This window comes from Danio aesculapii, chromosome 17 (assembly GCF_903798145.1).
Source record: "Danio aesculapii chromosome 17, fDanAes4.1, whole genome shotgun sequence".
Taxonomy (NCBI): Eukaryota; Metazoa; Chordata; class Actinopteri; order Cypriniformes; family Danionidae; genus Danio; species Danio aesculapii.
Genome location: NC_079451.1, coordinates 46,617,069 through 46,634,159, shown reverse-complemented (window position 1 = coordinate 46,634,159; position 17,091 = coordinate 46,617,069). Strand labels below are relative to the sequence as shown.

General features: G+C 35.4%; 1 protein-coding gene across 1 annotated transcript; it reads right to left on the bottom strand.

Annotated features, from left to right (window-relative positions):
* Window positions 1–4,507: 4,507 nt before the first annotated feature.
* On the bottom strand, window positions 4,508–14,565 carry tp53i3 (tumor protein p53 inducible protein 3). Its single transcript, XM_056476989.1, has 5 exons — window positions 14,419–14,565; window positions 10,975–11,242; window positions 8,614–8,826; window positions 7,114–7,310; window positions 4,508–5,257 (listed from the first exon to the last, which is right to left on the bottom strand). Exons 1-5 carry the CDS (start codon window positions 14,542–14,544, stop codon window positions 5,075–5,077), a joined length of 987 nt encoding a protein of 328 aa, XP_056332964.1. The 5' UTR covers window positions 14,545–14,565; the 3' UTR covers window positions 4,508–5,074.
* Window positions 14,566–17,091: the final 2,526 nt, after the last annotated feature.

The following is a 17,091-nucleotide window of genomic DNA, read 5'->3' as shown; positions in this document are numbered from 1 at the left end:
AAATCATTGTCTTTCTCTGTACAATATACTGGTGACCACAGCGGAATGAACTGCCAACTTATCCAGTATATGTTTTACGCAGTGGATGCCCTTCCAGCCGCAACCCATCACTGGGAAACGTCCATACACACTCACTCACTCACACAAATACACTAAACTGAAAAAAGTGTTGCATGCAAAACTGTTGCAAACAATTTATTTGTGTTGAATTTAAACAAACCTTAAATTAAGCAATGTTCAACTTAATTTGTTTGTTTAAATTCAGCCCAAATAAAGTGTTTACAACCGCTTAACGTAAAAAAATTGAGTAAATCCAAGGAGTCATCTTTGAATAATTTTTTTTTCATACGGACAATTTAGCTTACCCAATTCACCTACAGCGCATGTCTTTAGACTGTGGGGGAAACCGGAGGAAACCCACATGATCACTTGCAAACTCCTGAGACAACATGCAAACTCCACACAGAAATGCCAACTGACCCAGCCGAGGTTCGAACCAGCGACCTTCTTGCTGTGAGGCTATCATGCTACCCACTACGCCACCGTGATGCCCTATATATTTATTCTATAGTTAATTAGACATATTTGTGATTAGATATTTATATTTGTGTATTAATTACTGTAACTTGGAACTGCTGTATTATCTTAATGTAAAATTAAATCAAATTTAATTCAAAATCAAACTAATCTTATCACCATTTTTCATGTGAATTAAGTAATTGCTGTTTGTGAATTGGCGGCCTACACTGTTCACTAATAAATTTTCTCTTAAAAAGTTCACATGTGCTCGTCATTTGAAAGGTGTTTGAAAAAGGTTGAAAAGAAGTAATAATGTTAAAATCTTTATGGTTATAGACAGATTTTACAACATATGATAGAAAATGTATAAAAGAGCTATATGATTATTATAGGGCAGGCTTCCTGGCATTGGTCAGGACCCCCTAATTCCCTGGCGCCTTAAGCGGCTGCTATATACAGTTGAAGTCAGAATTATTAGTCCCCCTGTTTATTTTTCCCCCAATTTCTGTTTAACGGAGTGATTTTTTTTCAGCACATTTCTAATTATAATAGTTTTAATAACTCATCTCTAATAACTGATTTATTTGATCTTTGCCATGATGACAGTAAATAATATTTGACTAGATATTTATCAAGACACTTCTATACAGCTTAAAGTGACATTTAAAGGCTTAACTAGGTTAATTAGGTTAACTAGGCAGGTTAGGGTAATTAGGCAAGTTTTTGTATAACGATGGTTTGTTCTGTAGACAGTTGGAAAAAATAGCTTAAAGGGGCTAATAATATTGACCTTAAAATGTTTGTTTTTTTTTTAATAAAAACTGCTTTTATTCTAGCCGAAATAAAACAAATAAGACTTTCTCCAGAAGAAAAAATATTATCAGACATACTGTGAAGATTTCCTTGCTCTGGTAAACATCATTTGGGAAATATTTAGAAAAGGAAAAAAATTCAAAAGGGGTGCTAATAATTCTGACCTCCACTGTGTATGTATACATATATCAGTAGCCCTCATTTGTATTTAAAATGTAAGACTATTTAGAGCCCAAAGTACTTTACACCCAAAGTAGAGCCCGCAGGCCAAAGTTGGCCCATGGTAACCTTTGATTTGACCCACCATCCTATCTGAAAAGAGAGGGAGAATGATGGGGATGTGGTTGGGGCAAATGCCTTTGACAGAGATCGTTGTTTCGATTTGAACGTAACCCTTTGTTTCTTTGTTTTATTGCTGAGTTACAAAAAAAGTCAACTGAAATTAAACGAATCAGACTTAAAATGTAAAAAATGTCACCTGACAAAAAGCAACGCACAAGACATTGGAGAGCAAATCAAGGCAAAGCTAGGTGCAGATCGACTATCGACTAGTGTTTTCAGCAGAACTCCATTGTGGTATAAATGAGATTGTTTATGTTTTTACTGTAATAATAAGTTAATTGTAAAAATGTTCAAAATGATACTGCATTAGTCAATATGATTTAAAGCTAAGTTTTCATGCTATTTTTAAATATTAGGGAATAAATGAGAAAATAACCCATGGCAAATTTAATGTTATATGATATGATATATTCGGCCCACATCCCTCAATCAAGTTTGGTTTTTTGCCCTTTATAAAACAAACGTTTGGGCACCCCTGATTTAGAGATTTTCCCAACTGGTTCAATTATCATGTCATGATTTTTGTTTAAAAAACACATTAAACTAGTACTACTACTTTTTTCCACGAGCTGTTTGAGTATTACGACTTCTGAGGATCAATAATTGCGTATACCCTCGGTATACTCACTTGTTTTGGTGATTAGACTTCCCTAATTTGTGTATTCAAGTCTCTTTTAACTGTATACCAAATGTTTTTTTTAACTCGCATCTTAATTTGTTGCAATTGGTGCATTTTTGTTGAATTTGCACCATTCCCTGCTCCCTCACGACCGCAGCAGCTGTGAAAATATAACTCAATAGACATAAGAAGATAATTGGAAGAAAGCTGGACACCTGTATCCATTGACTTCCATAGTATTTGTTTTTTCTTCTGTGGAAGTCAATAGTTAAAGGTAACTGATGTTTAGTATACATAATTATATATGTATATATCTCGTCCTCCTTCCGTGCACCCAAACTGTGGAATGCTCTTCTCACTAACATTAGGATTGCTGGTTCCTTGGACTGTTTTAAGAAGCTGCTTAAAACTCATCTTTTTAGGACGGTTTTTAATTTGTGATATTTATTTTATTCTTACTGTGTTTTTTTGTATTATTGTTTTACTCTGCTTTGTTGTTTTTACTTTTTTGTAAGCGCTTTGGGTTTTAGAAAAGCACGTTATAAATAAAATGTATTATTATTATAATTAATATATACATATGTATATATATATATATATATATATATATATATATATATATATATATATATATATATATATATATATTTACATTACATTTACATTTAGTCATTTAGCAGACGCTTTTATCCAAAGCGACTTACAAATGAGGACAAGGAAGCAATTTACACAACTATAAGAGCAGCAGTGAACAAGTGCTATAGACAAGTTTCAGGTGTGTAAAGTCTAAGAAGCAAAGCTTTAGTAAAAAATGTTTTTTTTTTTGTTTTTTGTTTTTTTTGGAGGGAGAGAGAGAGAGAGAGAGGGCACAGTTAGTGGTATAGCCAGAGAGGCAGTTGCAGATTAGGAAGGAAAGTGGAGACTAAACAGTTGAGTTTTTAGTCGTTTCTTGAAGACAGCAAGTGACTCGGCTGTTCTGATGTAGTTAGGGAGTTCATTCCACCAACTGGGCAGATTGAATGTGAGAGTTCGGGAAAGTGATTTCTTCCCTCTTTGGGATGGAACAACGAGGCGACGTTCATTCACAGAACGCAAGTTTCTGGAGGGCACATATATCTGCAGAAGTGAGAGCAGATATGAAGGAGCCAAGCTAACGGTCACTTTGTAAGCAAACATCAGAGCTTTGAATTTGATGTGGGCAGCAACTGGCAGCCAGTGCAAACGGGTGAGTAGCGGAGTGACATGTGCTCTTTTGGGTTCATTAAAGAACACTCGTGCTGCTGAGTTCTGAAGCAGCTGAAGAGGTTTGATAGAACCAGCTGGTAGCCCGGCTAGTAGAGAGTTGCAATAGTCCAGTTTGGAGAGAACAAGAGCTTGAACAATGAGTTGAGCTGTATGTTCAGATAGGAAGGGTCGGACCTTTCTGACGTTGTAGAGTGCGAATCTGCAAGATCGAGCAGTTCTAGAAATGTGGTCAGAGAAGTTCAGTTGGTCATCAATCGTTACTCCAAGGCTTTTTACCATTTTGGATGCAGTGATGGTTGCTCCGTCCATCTGGATTGAAAAGTTATGATGAAGAGTCGGGTTGGCAGAAACTTCAAGCATTTCCGTTTTCGTGAGGTTAAGCTGGAGATGATGATCTTTCATCCAGTGTGAAATGTCTGACAGGCAGGCTGAAATGCGAGCTGGAACCGAGGGATCGTCAGGGTGGAAAGAGAGGTATAGCTGGGTATCATCAGCATAGCAGTGGTAGGAAAAAACATGTTTCTGGATGACTGTTCCTAAAGATGCCGTGTAGATAGAGAAGAGAAGTGGCCCAAGAACAGAGCCCTGAGGTACCCCAGTGTTTAGATGCTGTAGGTTGGACACTTCTCCCCTCCACGACACCCTGAATGACCAGTCCGAGAGGTAGGAACTGAACCATTGAATAACAGTGCCTGCGACGCCCAGTGACTCAAGCGTATATACATATATATATATATATATATATATATATGTATATATATATATACATATATATATATATATATATATATATATATATATATATATATATATATATATATATATATATATATATATATATATATGTGTGTGTGTATATATATATATATATATATATATATATATATATATATATATATATATATATATATATATATATATAGCTAATGAATCAAAGAAACATAGACTTTTGCCTACTTTAAAGTTGGATTGGGTGGGTAATAGTACACCACCTTTTTATTAGGACAACACCACTGGTCACCACAGCAGGATAAACCGCCAACTTATCCAGCATATGTTTTACACAGCAGATGGCCTTCCAGCCACAACCCATTACTGGGAAACAATTTATTATAAAAAATGTCATAAAAATATTATTAAAATCAAATTTCTTTTATTTTTACAGATTTTCTATTTTATTTTATTACATTTTTATGACATTTGTCATGATTGTGATTTTATTCTATTGTATGTCATTACAATTTGGCTGTGTTGGTTGAGCCAAAGACAACTTTCCACTCAGGTAAACAATAAATTAATAAAACAAACAAACATAAATAAACTTTTTCATCCTAAAATGCAAGTTTTCATCTCACTATCTTCTTTAAAATATTTATACCAGTCTTTTAATCTTTTTTATATTTACCATTTTGTAGTTTCAATACCTAAACCGGGAACATAATTATTTAGTTTATTGCCAATGAAACATTACTGTTTCTCTGTAAATCATAGATGTTATAACAAAAGCATTGCAGATTGTATTTGATATTAATAGAATCAAGGCTCTCCAATTTTGATAATTATTTTCCCAGTATTTCTGTTGGCCTCCATGTGTTGATGAGCCGCTTCAGCGTCCTCCATGCTGAACATGCTGTCAATGACAGGCCGCAAAGGGGAATCTGTTGACTTGAAGTGTGGCAAAACCTGCTCGGTGAAACTCTGGACCAGCTCTGCTTTATACTACAAACAAGAACACAATGGGCATTACCTTTAACCCATCACATGAACATCAAGCATTATTATAGGAGTAATATTATTATTATAGGAGTTAAATTAACCCAAAAATAAAGGTTGTGATTTGAGCTTTAAACAGAGCAGGCATTTTGGAATTAAATAGTCCCATATAGAACTCTAATACATGTAAATATATGCAAATGACACACTGTATATGACATATAGGCTACAAGCTCATATTTATATTTGACAATTATTAAAATGTTCAAATATATTGTAATGTTCATATATGGCCATTTATACATAACATTTATACATAACATTATATGTGTATATAGCTTATATACTTATATATTTGAAAATACACTACCTGACAAAAGTCTTGTCGCCTATCAAAATTTTAGGGACAACAAATAATAACTTGACTTCTATTTGATCATTTGGTATCAGAAGTGGCTTATATGAAAGGCAAAGGCCTCTAGGTTAGCTTTTTTATTACCAAAATAAAATTTGATCATGCCTTGATTTTATTTTTTATTTTTTTTGCAGGACTCCCAGAGTTCATCAAGATTCTTTGGATTCATCTTCAAAGCTTCCTCCTCCATCTTTCCCCAGATGTGCTCAATAATGTTCATGTCTGGTGACTGGGCTGGCCAATCCCAGAGCAACCTCCTGTGCTTTCAGGAACTTTGATGTGGAGGCTGAAGTATGAGGAGCGCTATCCTGCTGAAGAATTTGTCCTCTCCTGTGGTTTGTAATGTAATGGGCAGCACAAATGTCTTGATTCCTCAGGCTGTTGATGTTGCCATCCACTCTGCAGATTTCTCGCACACCCCCATACTGAATGTAACCCCAAACCATGATTTTTCCTCCACCAAACTTGACTGATTTCTGTGAGAATCTTGGGTCCATGTGGGTTTCAGTAGGTCTTCTGCAGTATTTATAATGATTGTGATGCAGTTCAACAGATGATTCATCAGAAAATTCTACCTTCTGCCACTTTTCCAAATGATCAACTAGAAGTCAAGTTATTATTTGTTGCTCTTACAACTGGGAACGACCACAAGACTTTTGTCACGTGGTGTATATGTACGTAGTTGTAATTCAAGTCATTAAATTAAATGTTGCATATATGATATATATTTATTATATGTAAGATACAATTATAAAATGGTATGTCACATACAGTGCTCAACATATATGAGATCACCCCTCACAAGTCACTCATTTAAATTATTTTCTAAAGGAAGCTTTACAATATTATATTTGTGCATATACATAAGATTAGTCAGTACTGAAGACAAATCTGGAGCTAAGCTAACAAAATAGTTTGTAATAATGGTCCAAAATTAGTACACCCAAATTTATATGTAAAAAAATAAATAAATAAAAATGTATGAAATTTTATTAATTCAATTTTTTCCGATATTTTGCATGAATGTAAATGCATTATCTTTCTATTTCTAAAGATGTTCAGAGACTAAATATTATTTTAATAAATATATCTGTAAATCTATTTTGTTTAAATACATTGCCTTTATTCACTGAGAAATGGATAAAATATTAATTTATAAAACTGCTTTTATTCTAGCCGAAATAAAACAAATAAGACTTTCTCCAGAGGAAAAAATATTATCAGACATACTGTGAGCATTTCCTTGCTCTGTTAAACTTCATTTGGGAAATATTAAAAAAAGAATAAAAATTAAAAGGGGGGCTAATAATTGTGACTTCAACTGTATGTTGAGCACTGTATATCATTTGCATTTACAGATTATATGAGTTCTTTTAATCTTACTCCTGTAATCCTAAAGTTTATGATGAGAACTTGTTCAATTCATTACGTAAATACAACCGAATACCTGTAGACTTCTTGATCTGAGGAGACTGCACAGAAGATGGCCTCTCTTCCTCAAAAGTTTGCCAAGCAGGTCTCCGTCTGCTGTTTTACCTCCCATCATGCCATAAAGCACCCATCGTCCATCAACTGCAAGGCTACTAATGTTCTTCTCCCAATAAGATCCACCAATGCAGTCCAGAATTACATCAGCTCCCTTACCTGCATAAAAGCAAACACATATAGGGGTAGTATTATGTTGATTTTAAAGGTTGCTAAATTAAATTTGGACTCTATTATAACAGGATTTTCTCATAATATCCACTGCTTTTTGTCTTACAGTGTCTGAAATGGTTGGTTCAAGGATAATGGTCTCCAAACCCTGCTTTTCTGAGGGCCTACTCTAATTGGTCAGATGGCTTTACTCCACTGTGATTGGTCAGGTGTTTTTACTCTGTTCTGATTAGTCAGATGGCTTTACTCCACTATGATTAGTCAGTTGTTTTTACTCTGCTTTGTTTGGTCAGATTAGTTATTCTGTTCTGATTGGTCAAATGTTTTTATTCTGTTCTGATTGGTCAAATGGCTGTACTCGATTTTGATTGGACAGACTCTGCTCTGATTGGTCAGATGTTCTTACTTTGTTCTAAGAGGTCAGATGGCTTTACTCTTTTTTGATTGGTCAGATGGCTTTACTCCACTGTGATTTGTCAGATTTTTTTACTCCACTATGATTAGTCAGATGTTTCTACTCTGCTCCGATTAGTCAGATTGGTTACTCTGCTCTGATTGGTCAGATGTTTTTACTCTGCTCTGATTGGTCAAATGACTTTCCTCTGTTCTGATTGGCCAGATGTTTTTACTCTGCTTTGATTAATCAGATGTTTTACTCTGCTCAGATTGGTCAAATGGCTTTACGGTTGGTCAAATACTTTACTCTGCTCTGATTGGGCAGATGTTTTTACTCTGTTCTGATTGGTCAGATGTTTTTACTCTTCTTTGATTGGTCAGATGGACCAGTTTGTTGAGATGATCAATCAGAGCAGATTAAACATTTGACTAATCAATCTGCTCTGCTCTGATTGGTCAGATTAGTCAAATGTTTACTCTGCTCTGACTGGTCAAGGATGTTATGCACTCTACTTTGATTGGTTAGATATTTTACTGTATTATGACTGGTCTAATCACTTTACTTGCTCTGATTGGTCAGATTTTTTTTACTGTTCCTTCCTCGTCAGATAGACCAGTTTGTTGTGATTGGTCAACTGCACAAAGCAGAAAACAGACATTTTAAAAACACAAATTAAACTGTAATGTTTACATGTCAAAGTAGATGTTGCTTATGGGCAGCTAAAAAAGACCAAAGCCTAGCACTATGTATATTTGTAGCAAGTAAGGAAGTAAGACAAGAATAACTGCTGACTCATTTTTAGGCAGATCAGATCCTCATCAAAATCTCCATCACTCATGCACTCTGAAGCTCATGCACTCTGAAAAAAACATGTATAAAATTAAAATGAATGACCTTTAGTGAACTGCAACACTTTCTCAGAGAAATCCTCCTCTTTGTAATTGATTCCCAAAGAGGCTCCAATCTGCTCTGCAAATCTGATCTTTTCAGGGCTCCCAGTTGTTACTACAGGAATGGCGCGACTCAAGCGGACCAATTGAACAGCAGCAGTGCCAACTCCACTCGCTCCAGCATGAATCAACACCGTCTCATTCGGCTTCACTCTGGCTATAAAACACAGTAGATTATGGAAATATAGTGGCTTTAATAGGCATTTGGATGATTAGGGCCAGATTTACTAGCATTGTGTAACAGGCCATACTACACTATAAGTATTTAGTAAAGAATCACAGTATTTTTTTCCACTTAGCATGTGCAGTTGTGAGTTTTCCTTTCAGATAAAACATTTTGAGAGGAAACTAATTAAATAAGTCATGCAATATGATTTTAAGGCTAGTTGGCTGACTGGAATTGGCACCATTATTATAAAAAGCATATCTTTATTCAGGTAGTGATTGATATGGTGCAATAGTTGCTGTAGGAGGAGGAAAGCAAAGAACAAAGTTTAGGCTTCTGTATGTTACAAACCTTTGTGCTAAACAAGTAACGTTATTGATGATAATACAGTCATCAACTGCACTGACCATAAGGCAAAGTAGCAGCAACTTGCACTAAATTCTAGGTTTATGCTAGTTTTGTTAAATAAAATCAGCAAACAATGTATTTAAAATATGACAACACAACGCTGCAGTGCCAGAAACTAGTTTTTGTAGTAATGTATAAGGATGCCTGATAACATAACAGTGCCTGCGCCTCAGTGTGCATACTGTCCACCCTAAATTATTGAATATTACAAATGTTATATACCATTTAGATCAGAAAGGTTGATATGCACATTGAGACGCAGGGATATCGATGGTTATTACGCCCCAAGTCTAGGGGAAAACAACATGGGCATAATAAACGAAAAAAGAACAAATGTCTTGGGGTGGTGGATTTCCCAAACAGAACAAAAACTTTATGCAAAAGATTCCCCTCGGTCGACAACCAAACTCGGACACTCAGTTGAGAGTAATTGAACAGATTTATTATAGACAGAAGTAGTAATTTTAGATGAGCATCTCTTCAGGGTGGCCACATGCCAAAATAACAAACAGTAGAATCTATAAATTAAGTGAACTAAATTACCTATAAATATTTAAAGAAAAATACAGGACTCTTACCTCTCTCCCTAAACATAAACATAGTCAAAAGTAATCAAATAAATAGGCAGGCCACCCCTACAAGCTCAAACTCTCAAAAGAAGTTGAACGTATGAACAATGGTACAAAATTGAATGTTGGTTGTCGGCCGGAGGGGTAAGGGAAATTCAGGAGCTCCACTCACAGCAACAGTCGCAGCACAAATGAGCTCCTCGAACCCTGCTGGAAGCTCCTTTTTATACAGGCCTCCGAGACCAGCAGCCAATCAGAGCACGAATCACGCCGGCATGGGAATTTATGGGATAACAAAAAAACAAGAAGGCGGGACAAAGAAAAAGACACATGCAATATGCAATTAAAAATAAATAAATAAACTTTAGTCGTAACAATGGCTCACATGAATCTTTCATAACAAAGATTCATTCACAAATGAACCGCTCCTTTAATTAGAATTGGAAGTAAAAGCAGGAGAGGGGGTGTGTTTAGGGACATGGATTAGATCAAATTTAACAGGAAGGGAGGATAATACATTTCCATGCTCACAAATACATGCTCTTTGTCGGGAATGCTGATCCATCGATGTAGAAAAGCGATGTAAAATTATAAATGTAGTAATTTCCGTAAAATATACTTGCATGCAGACCACCGGGAAAACTCCCTATCATAGATATATGTACTGTATATATGTGTATATATCTCTGCCTCTGGATGGCCAGAGCTCTATTGTACCTTGGTCCTACATTACTAAACTACATTACGCCTACTAAAATGGACGCCTACTATATTGACGCATTACTTCCAATAGACAACAATAGCGCAGGCGACATCTAACGTAAATATCTATGAAACCATGGTTCTTGGCGATTCATAAAATTTACGTCAACAGACACAAAAACAAAATACAGGTAAAAAAAATTAAATTAAATAGTAAAACAATAAACCTGTGCAAGAAACCCAGCATTATTACCCTTAATCCACATCCTCAGCAAAAGATCCTGAGCTCAGTCATTGAACAGTGAGCTTCCTGATGCATTCCTGTTTCAAACAGTCAGAAAATGCAATGCATGCAAACCTAATATTGCTCAAGGTCTATGGTTTGCACTAATAATCTTCTTTACTTATCTCACTTTCCATTTATCAGCTTTTTAACATGCAAAGCAACCATTAGTGTCACCTATGAAGTGTAGAAGCTGGTGGGCCGTCAGCCAGGTCTCGGGAAGAGCTGCAGCTTCATAAAGACTAAGGTGTGATGGGACTTTCATGACCAGCTCTTCTGGAACAGCCACATATTCTGCATAACCTCCACCTCCGAGTAAAGCCATCACTTTACTTCCCAGCGTCCAGTTCCCTTTGACCTCAGGGCCGATGTCAGAGATCACCCCGCTGGCCTCCAGACCCAGGATTTCACTCTCTCCAGGTGGAGCAGGGTAAAGTCCCTGTTTCTGCCAATTACAATGAACCATCAATAGCTAAATTTTCATTGATAGTAGAGCAATTCCAGTGTTATGGATGCGACTTGCCGTAAAATACTCAAAAGATAAATTCACAGAGAAATTATACAGCAGGGAAATAAGTATTGAACACATCATGTTTTTGTCCCGGGAATAGTATTTGTAAAAGAGCTGTTGACATGGAATTTAACCAGATTTAGGTAAAAACCCAAACAATACAAACACAAAACTAAAACAAAACAAAAATCTGAAAAAACTGTTAAGTTTAATAACAATGAAATGACAAAGAGAAAGTACTGAACTACTAAGATAGTTGGTGATGGCAGCTTAAAGACACCTCTCATATGGAGAATGAAGTCACATGCTTTGCTCAGGTGTGATTTTTCTTTTAACAGACTTCAACAGAGTGAAGAAATCTTGATGGTTCTGTGGGTCTCGTCTATCAAATTTGATCTTTATTTTGTATTTTCTATTGGATTCAAGTCAGGTGATTGGCTGGGCCATTCTACAGCTTGATTTTCTTTCTCTGAAAGCAGTTGAGAGTTTCGTTGCCTGTGTTTTGGATCATTGTCTTGCTGAAATGTCCACCCTGGTTTCATCCTCCTGCTAATGTAGATGTTGGACTGAAGCAGCTGATATTCATTTACAGTGAGGAAGGGCAGAGGGTTGCAGAAGAACTACTGAGAGATTCCAGCTGCTGTCTGGGCTTTCACTGTCTTTCTACACCTCCATTTCTTCATGTGTTCAATACTTTTTCCCTGCGTCATTTCATTTTATTACACATAACGTCATTTTAAACTAATTGGATTTGTTTTCTTTGCATATATGGATTTCTTTAATTGTTACTAACATCCAGGGAAAATTTCAAGTCAATGGCACCTTTAGAAATATGTTTTGTGAGAAAAATGGTGACGTATCGAATACTTGCTTTCCCTGCTGTATGCTAAAATTATATTAAAGCATCTGTTTATATTTTCCAAAACAACTAACCACAGAGTTATGGGATTAGAAAAAGATCAATCTCTAAACATTTTTTTTATTTAAAAAAAAATAAAATATGGATGTGACCAAAAAAAGTCAGCAAGTTTACAGTATACAACATACTTTGTAGATATTTTGTGAATTGAACTGCACAACCCAAAAGAAATGATGCTAATCAAAAGAATAAGAGTTGCTCACTATAAAACAAACATGACTGATTTTATTTCATTTGACATTTTTGCATTTATGAGGGAAAAAAGCTTTAGCTTCATTATGCGTGTGACCTCTACATTATGGATGTGACAGAGATATTATTTTGTATTTTACAGTACTGTAAAATACAAGCCTACACAAAAAAAACCTGGTAACACTTTATTTTGATGGTCCCTATTGCACATTTTGTTGACTGAAAGTTGCATTGCACCTACATGCAAATTACTTCTCATTTGAGTATTGGTTGACTGTCTGCTTATTATCTGCTGACATTGCTCCTTTAACAGACATTTAACTGACTATACAAAACTTTGCAAGTACATGTCAACCTACACAAACCCCAATCCTAACCTAACAGTCTACTTATAATAATGAATATTAGGTGGCATGTAGATGCAATGGCGCAGTAGGTAGTGCTGTCGCCTCACAGCAAGAAGGTCGCTGGTTCGAGCCTCGGCTGGGTCAGTTGGCGTTTCTGTGTGGAGTTTGCATGTTCTCCCTGCGTTCGTGTGGGTTTCCTCAGGGGGCTCCGGTTTCCCCTACAGTCCAAAGACATGTGGTACAGGTGAATTGGGTAGGCTAAATTGTCCGTAGTGTATGAGTGTGTATGTTTTTCCCAGGGATGGGTTGCAGCTGGAAGGGCATCCGCTGCATAAAAACAAATGCATGATAAGTTGGCGGTTCATTCCGCTGTGGCGACCCCAGATTAATAAAGGGACTAAGCCGAAAAGAAAAGGAATGAATGAATGTAGATGCAATGTAACTTAAATGTAACAAAATTCGTTAAAGGGACCATCAAAATAAAGTGATACCAAAAACCTTATCAAGGGTTTTCCTATTTTGGTCAAAATTTTATTTTTTTTCATGGCATTACAGTGAATTACTCAGTATTGAATTGGCAGATTAGTGTATCGTCCCACCTCTTGCTTCCAATCAACTAATTGTATGCACACTTTGGATTATCGCATTAAAATGCTTTATGGAAATGCTAATATGCACATACAATTTGAAAATGCACATTAAAAGTATATGTACACAACTGACCGAGTAGAATGAACTTTTTGTCAGATAGGAAAAAATGTGTGTAAACTACAATGCAAGCACATTTATTGCATAAATTCTAGTATGTGCATCAAAAAAGCATGTGATTTTGTTATAAAAGATCACGTGATGATGAAAACGGGTGCGATGAACAGCATTAATGGGCAAACCAGTGTTTCGAGCACATTGTTGAACAGCTAAAATGTTGTGTTGATCATTCCTAAAATCCCTCAGCCAAAGTTTGTCATCATAGTGGTTCAGTATTATTATATTATTATCGCCAACTTGATTTCATCAAGTAGGACATGTTCCTGGAATAACATCTATGTTGAACCTGGAACAACATTCCAATCAGCCAATCAGACTTAAGGGATACGTTAACTGTTTATGTTAAGTTTTAGGCTCTTGGTTAGGTTTATACACCTATTATTCCTTTTTTGGGGAATAATTTACAGTTATGGTTGGGTTTAGGGGTAGGGAATAGGTATGGATTACATTTTCCAACAAAAATGATGTTCCAGGATCAACATAGATGTTAATCCCGGACCGCATCAAACTTGGCTAAATCATGATGTGCAATTTTATTATTACCTCCAGAAGTTTTTTAAGCATCTGCACTCCCAAAGAATGTCTCATGCCTCCAAAAGCCACTGCACATTCATTGCTTTTAATCTTCGAAGTTGCGAGTAATTTATTATATAAGACAAAAGGCCCACACTGGCTTCTCCTACCACAGAAAACTTCATTTTCTTTTTGATATTTGCTGCCAGTTTATCAGGACGTGATGATATTATTCTCTTTGACTTCTCTTTGAATATGTTATGCAATATTCCAGGTTTGAGTATAAGTTTAATTCACATCTTTGGATAGAAACATAGCTATTGGGGTTTGAATTGTGCAAAATATAAAGATTTTTATGATTTGTGTTTTACCTGAAGCAGATCGGCTCTGTTTAAAGCGGTCGCAGCAACTTTGATGAGAAGCTGTCCATTTTTGGCTTCAGGACGAGGAACATTTTTCACATTCATCTTCCCAGCTTCAACACATAATGCCAGCATTGACTAGAAAATAAGATACAGAATAAATAAAGTGTCTGTCATGAAGGGATATTTTAGCTCTACAAAACATTCTTACTATTTACACCCCCCTTATAAACCTGTTTCTTTCTTCTGTTGAAATAACACAAACAAAGATATACTGAAAAATATAGAAAACCAGTAACAACCAAAGTAGGAACAACAAATATTATGGAAGTCTTGGTTACTTTTCAACATGTTTCAAAATATCTCCTTTTGTGTTCAACAGGTAAAAAACTCAAACCGGTTTGGAAGAGGTTGAGGATGAGTAAAACGTGATTTAAAGTTTTATTTGTGGGTAAACTATCAGTTTAATTTTCATCTTCGCATCATTATTCATTAATCTCTCAATTTGTTCGTTTCCCTGCAGTCCTACATGTACAAAACAATAAAAAAACATGCACTAAACACTAGGCTACCATACAATGATTTAATTATAAAACAATACTTTAAATACACCACTTACTATTTTCTCTTTGTCCATGTTTCAGTGACCGTATGATCTATCAAAACACAGAGATACTATGACATGACTTCTATTTCATTTTTTTCGCTAATCTGCGCAATCTATGCGCACCTATGACGGCAAATGTTCTCGAGTGCATCGATCACTGAAATACAGCTTCTTTTTTATATGACAAAACCGGACAAAACATAAACTAATACAAAAATAATACAGTACAATAAAACTACTTATAAAAAACACTCAGCTTTCATATTGACGACCTTTACATTCAACGTGTAAGAAAACATCGACAAACTTACCTCAGAAATTCGACGTTTCCTATTGTTTTGATGTAGTTGTCTTTCAGGTGTTTGACTAAACATTAACTGTAGTCAAATCATATACTAGATATGAACTCATACAGTACCTCCCAAATAAAACAACACGTCAGTCACAGCTCACGCAAACACAATAACGTTAGCTATGAAAATAACAAAACGACGTTTCTACACACGCAGCCTGAAGGAGAACCTATTGAGTTTTACAATTATCACCGTTGAGTAAACTGCAATAACTTCGTTCAAGCATTTTAAGGATACCTTAATCGATTATAAACAAATGGTCTATATAGATTGATGTAACTGAGGTAAAGTTTGCTAAGTACGAATGCTAAAGTTGCCCAATTTATCGAAAATATAAAAAATAATGATTAAACATAACCAGCAATAACAAAAAAGACTTTTTTGCGTGCCTTTGACTGATTTTGGCTGTTTATTCTGATGAATCCCTTACCCAAAGAGCACCGACACATTATTTAAGCTCTGAGCACTTTTTGTTTGATTTTTAATAAGTACATATATTTAATAATTTATTACATCTCTTATGAAAAAAATACTATATATATATATCAATTACTATGTAATTTATAGTAAATACTATAGTACTTTTAAACCATGATAGTAAAGTAGTTGTTGTGGTACTGTAACTCAATAATAGTTGCTACACCAACTATTGTAATATAGTAATAACAATAATACAGAATACTGTAGTTATCTACAACTATGGGGTATATTATACTCCAATACACCAGTTTAGTGTAGTAAAAACTAATACTAGCCTATTTATACTAGTAGTAAGTAGTTCAAACTACAATATGCTGCAATATTACCAGGGTGCGAATTACAGGGGGGTTTGGGGGGTATTAACGCTTGATCCCCCTGAAAGACATTAAAACAAGATGAATGGGGAGTCAGCCCTTTAATAGTAAGAAATACCTCCGTCTGATCTATATCTTAAATATTATTAATTAAAAATGTGTAATTTAAATTTACATTTGACCACCATAACGGTTTATACCATTGTGAATACATAATGCACCAATCAATGCTAGGAAAAATATTATTCAACAGCCTGAAGCTAGCAGCTCTAGAGCACCGATGGACATCTTAAGTGTTCACAAAACATAATTCTTGTAAAATAGCTTTTTATATCTGCATGTAGCCTAAACAACAGAAAAAATGGACACATAATTTGTATAGTTTGACCTACGGTAACCTCTAAAATAGTCACTAAATATCCTTCAAATGTCTGAAATCGTGTATATATCATTAATAAATTAGATGCAATTTAATTACATTTATAAATTTGATTCACCGAAGCATGTATGACCAAACTACTACTGAAAAAAATCACAGCTGTAAGGGCATCCGCTGTATAAAACAAGCTAGATAAGTTGGCGGTTAATTCCGCTGTGGTGACCCTTGATAAATAAAGCGACTAAGCAGAATGAAATAAGCTGTGGTCTGTCAAACTGAGATGAAGTCTCAATAACTCAAACTTTTCATCTTAAAAAGTTCAGTCTTCCCACTTTGTCATTATCAGCACAATAGTGATCGCGTGACTCAATGGCTTTGAAACTCAACACCTAAAACCTGACAGAACCAAAGACATTGTTTACACTGCATGTTTAAGTGTCATAGCAGCGGATCTTTAATCTGCAGACTCCCATACAGAACGAGAAACGAGGTACAGTAAATTTACATTCATTATTTACACAAAACGTCCACATATTCAAGCTTACAGAT

What these genes read in the sequence shown, in the direction of transcription:
- tp53i3 (XM_056476989.1), bottom strand. Translation starts at nt 14,544, where the DNA reads ATGCTGGCATTATGTGTTGAAGCTGGGAAGATGAATGTGAAAAATGTT. An exon ending in CCAGCTTCTACACTTCATAG is followed by an intron (nt 8,827 to 10,974) that starts GTGACACTAATG and finishes TGTGTTTTATAG; the next exon opens with CCAGAGTGAAGCCGAATGAG. An exon ending in TCAGATCAAGAAGTCTACAG is followed by an intron (nt 5,258 to 7,113) that starts GTATTCGGTTGT and finishes TCTTGTTTGTAG; the next exon opens with TATAAAGCAGAGCTGGTCCA.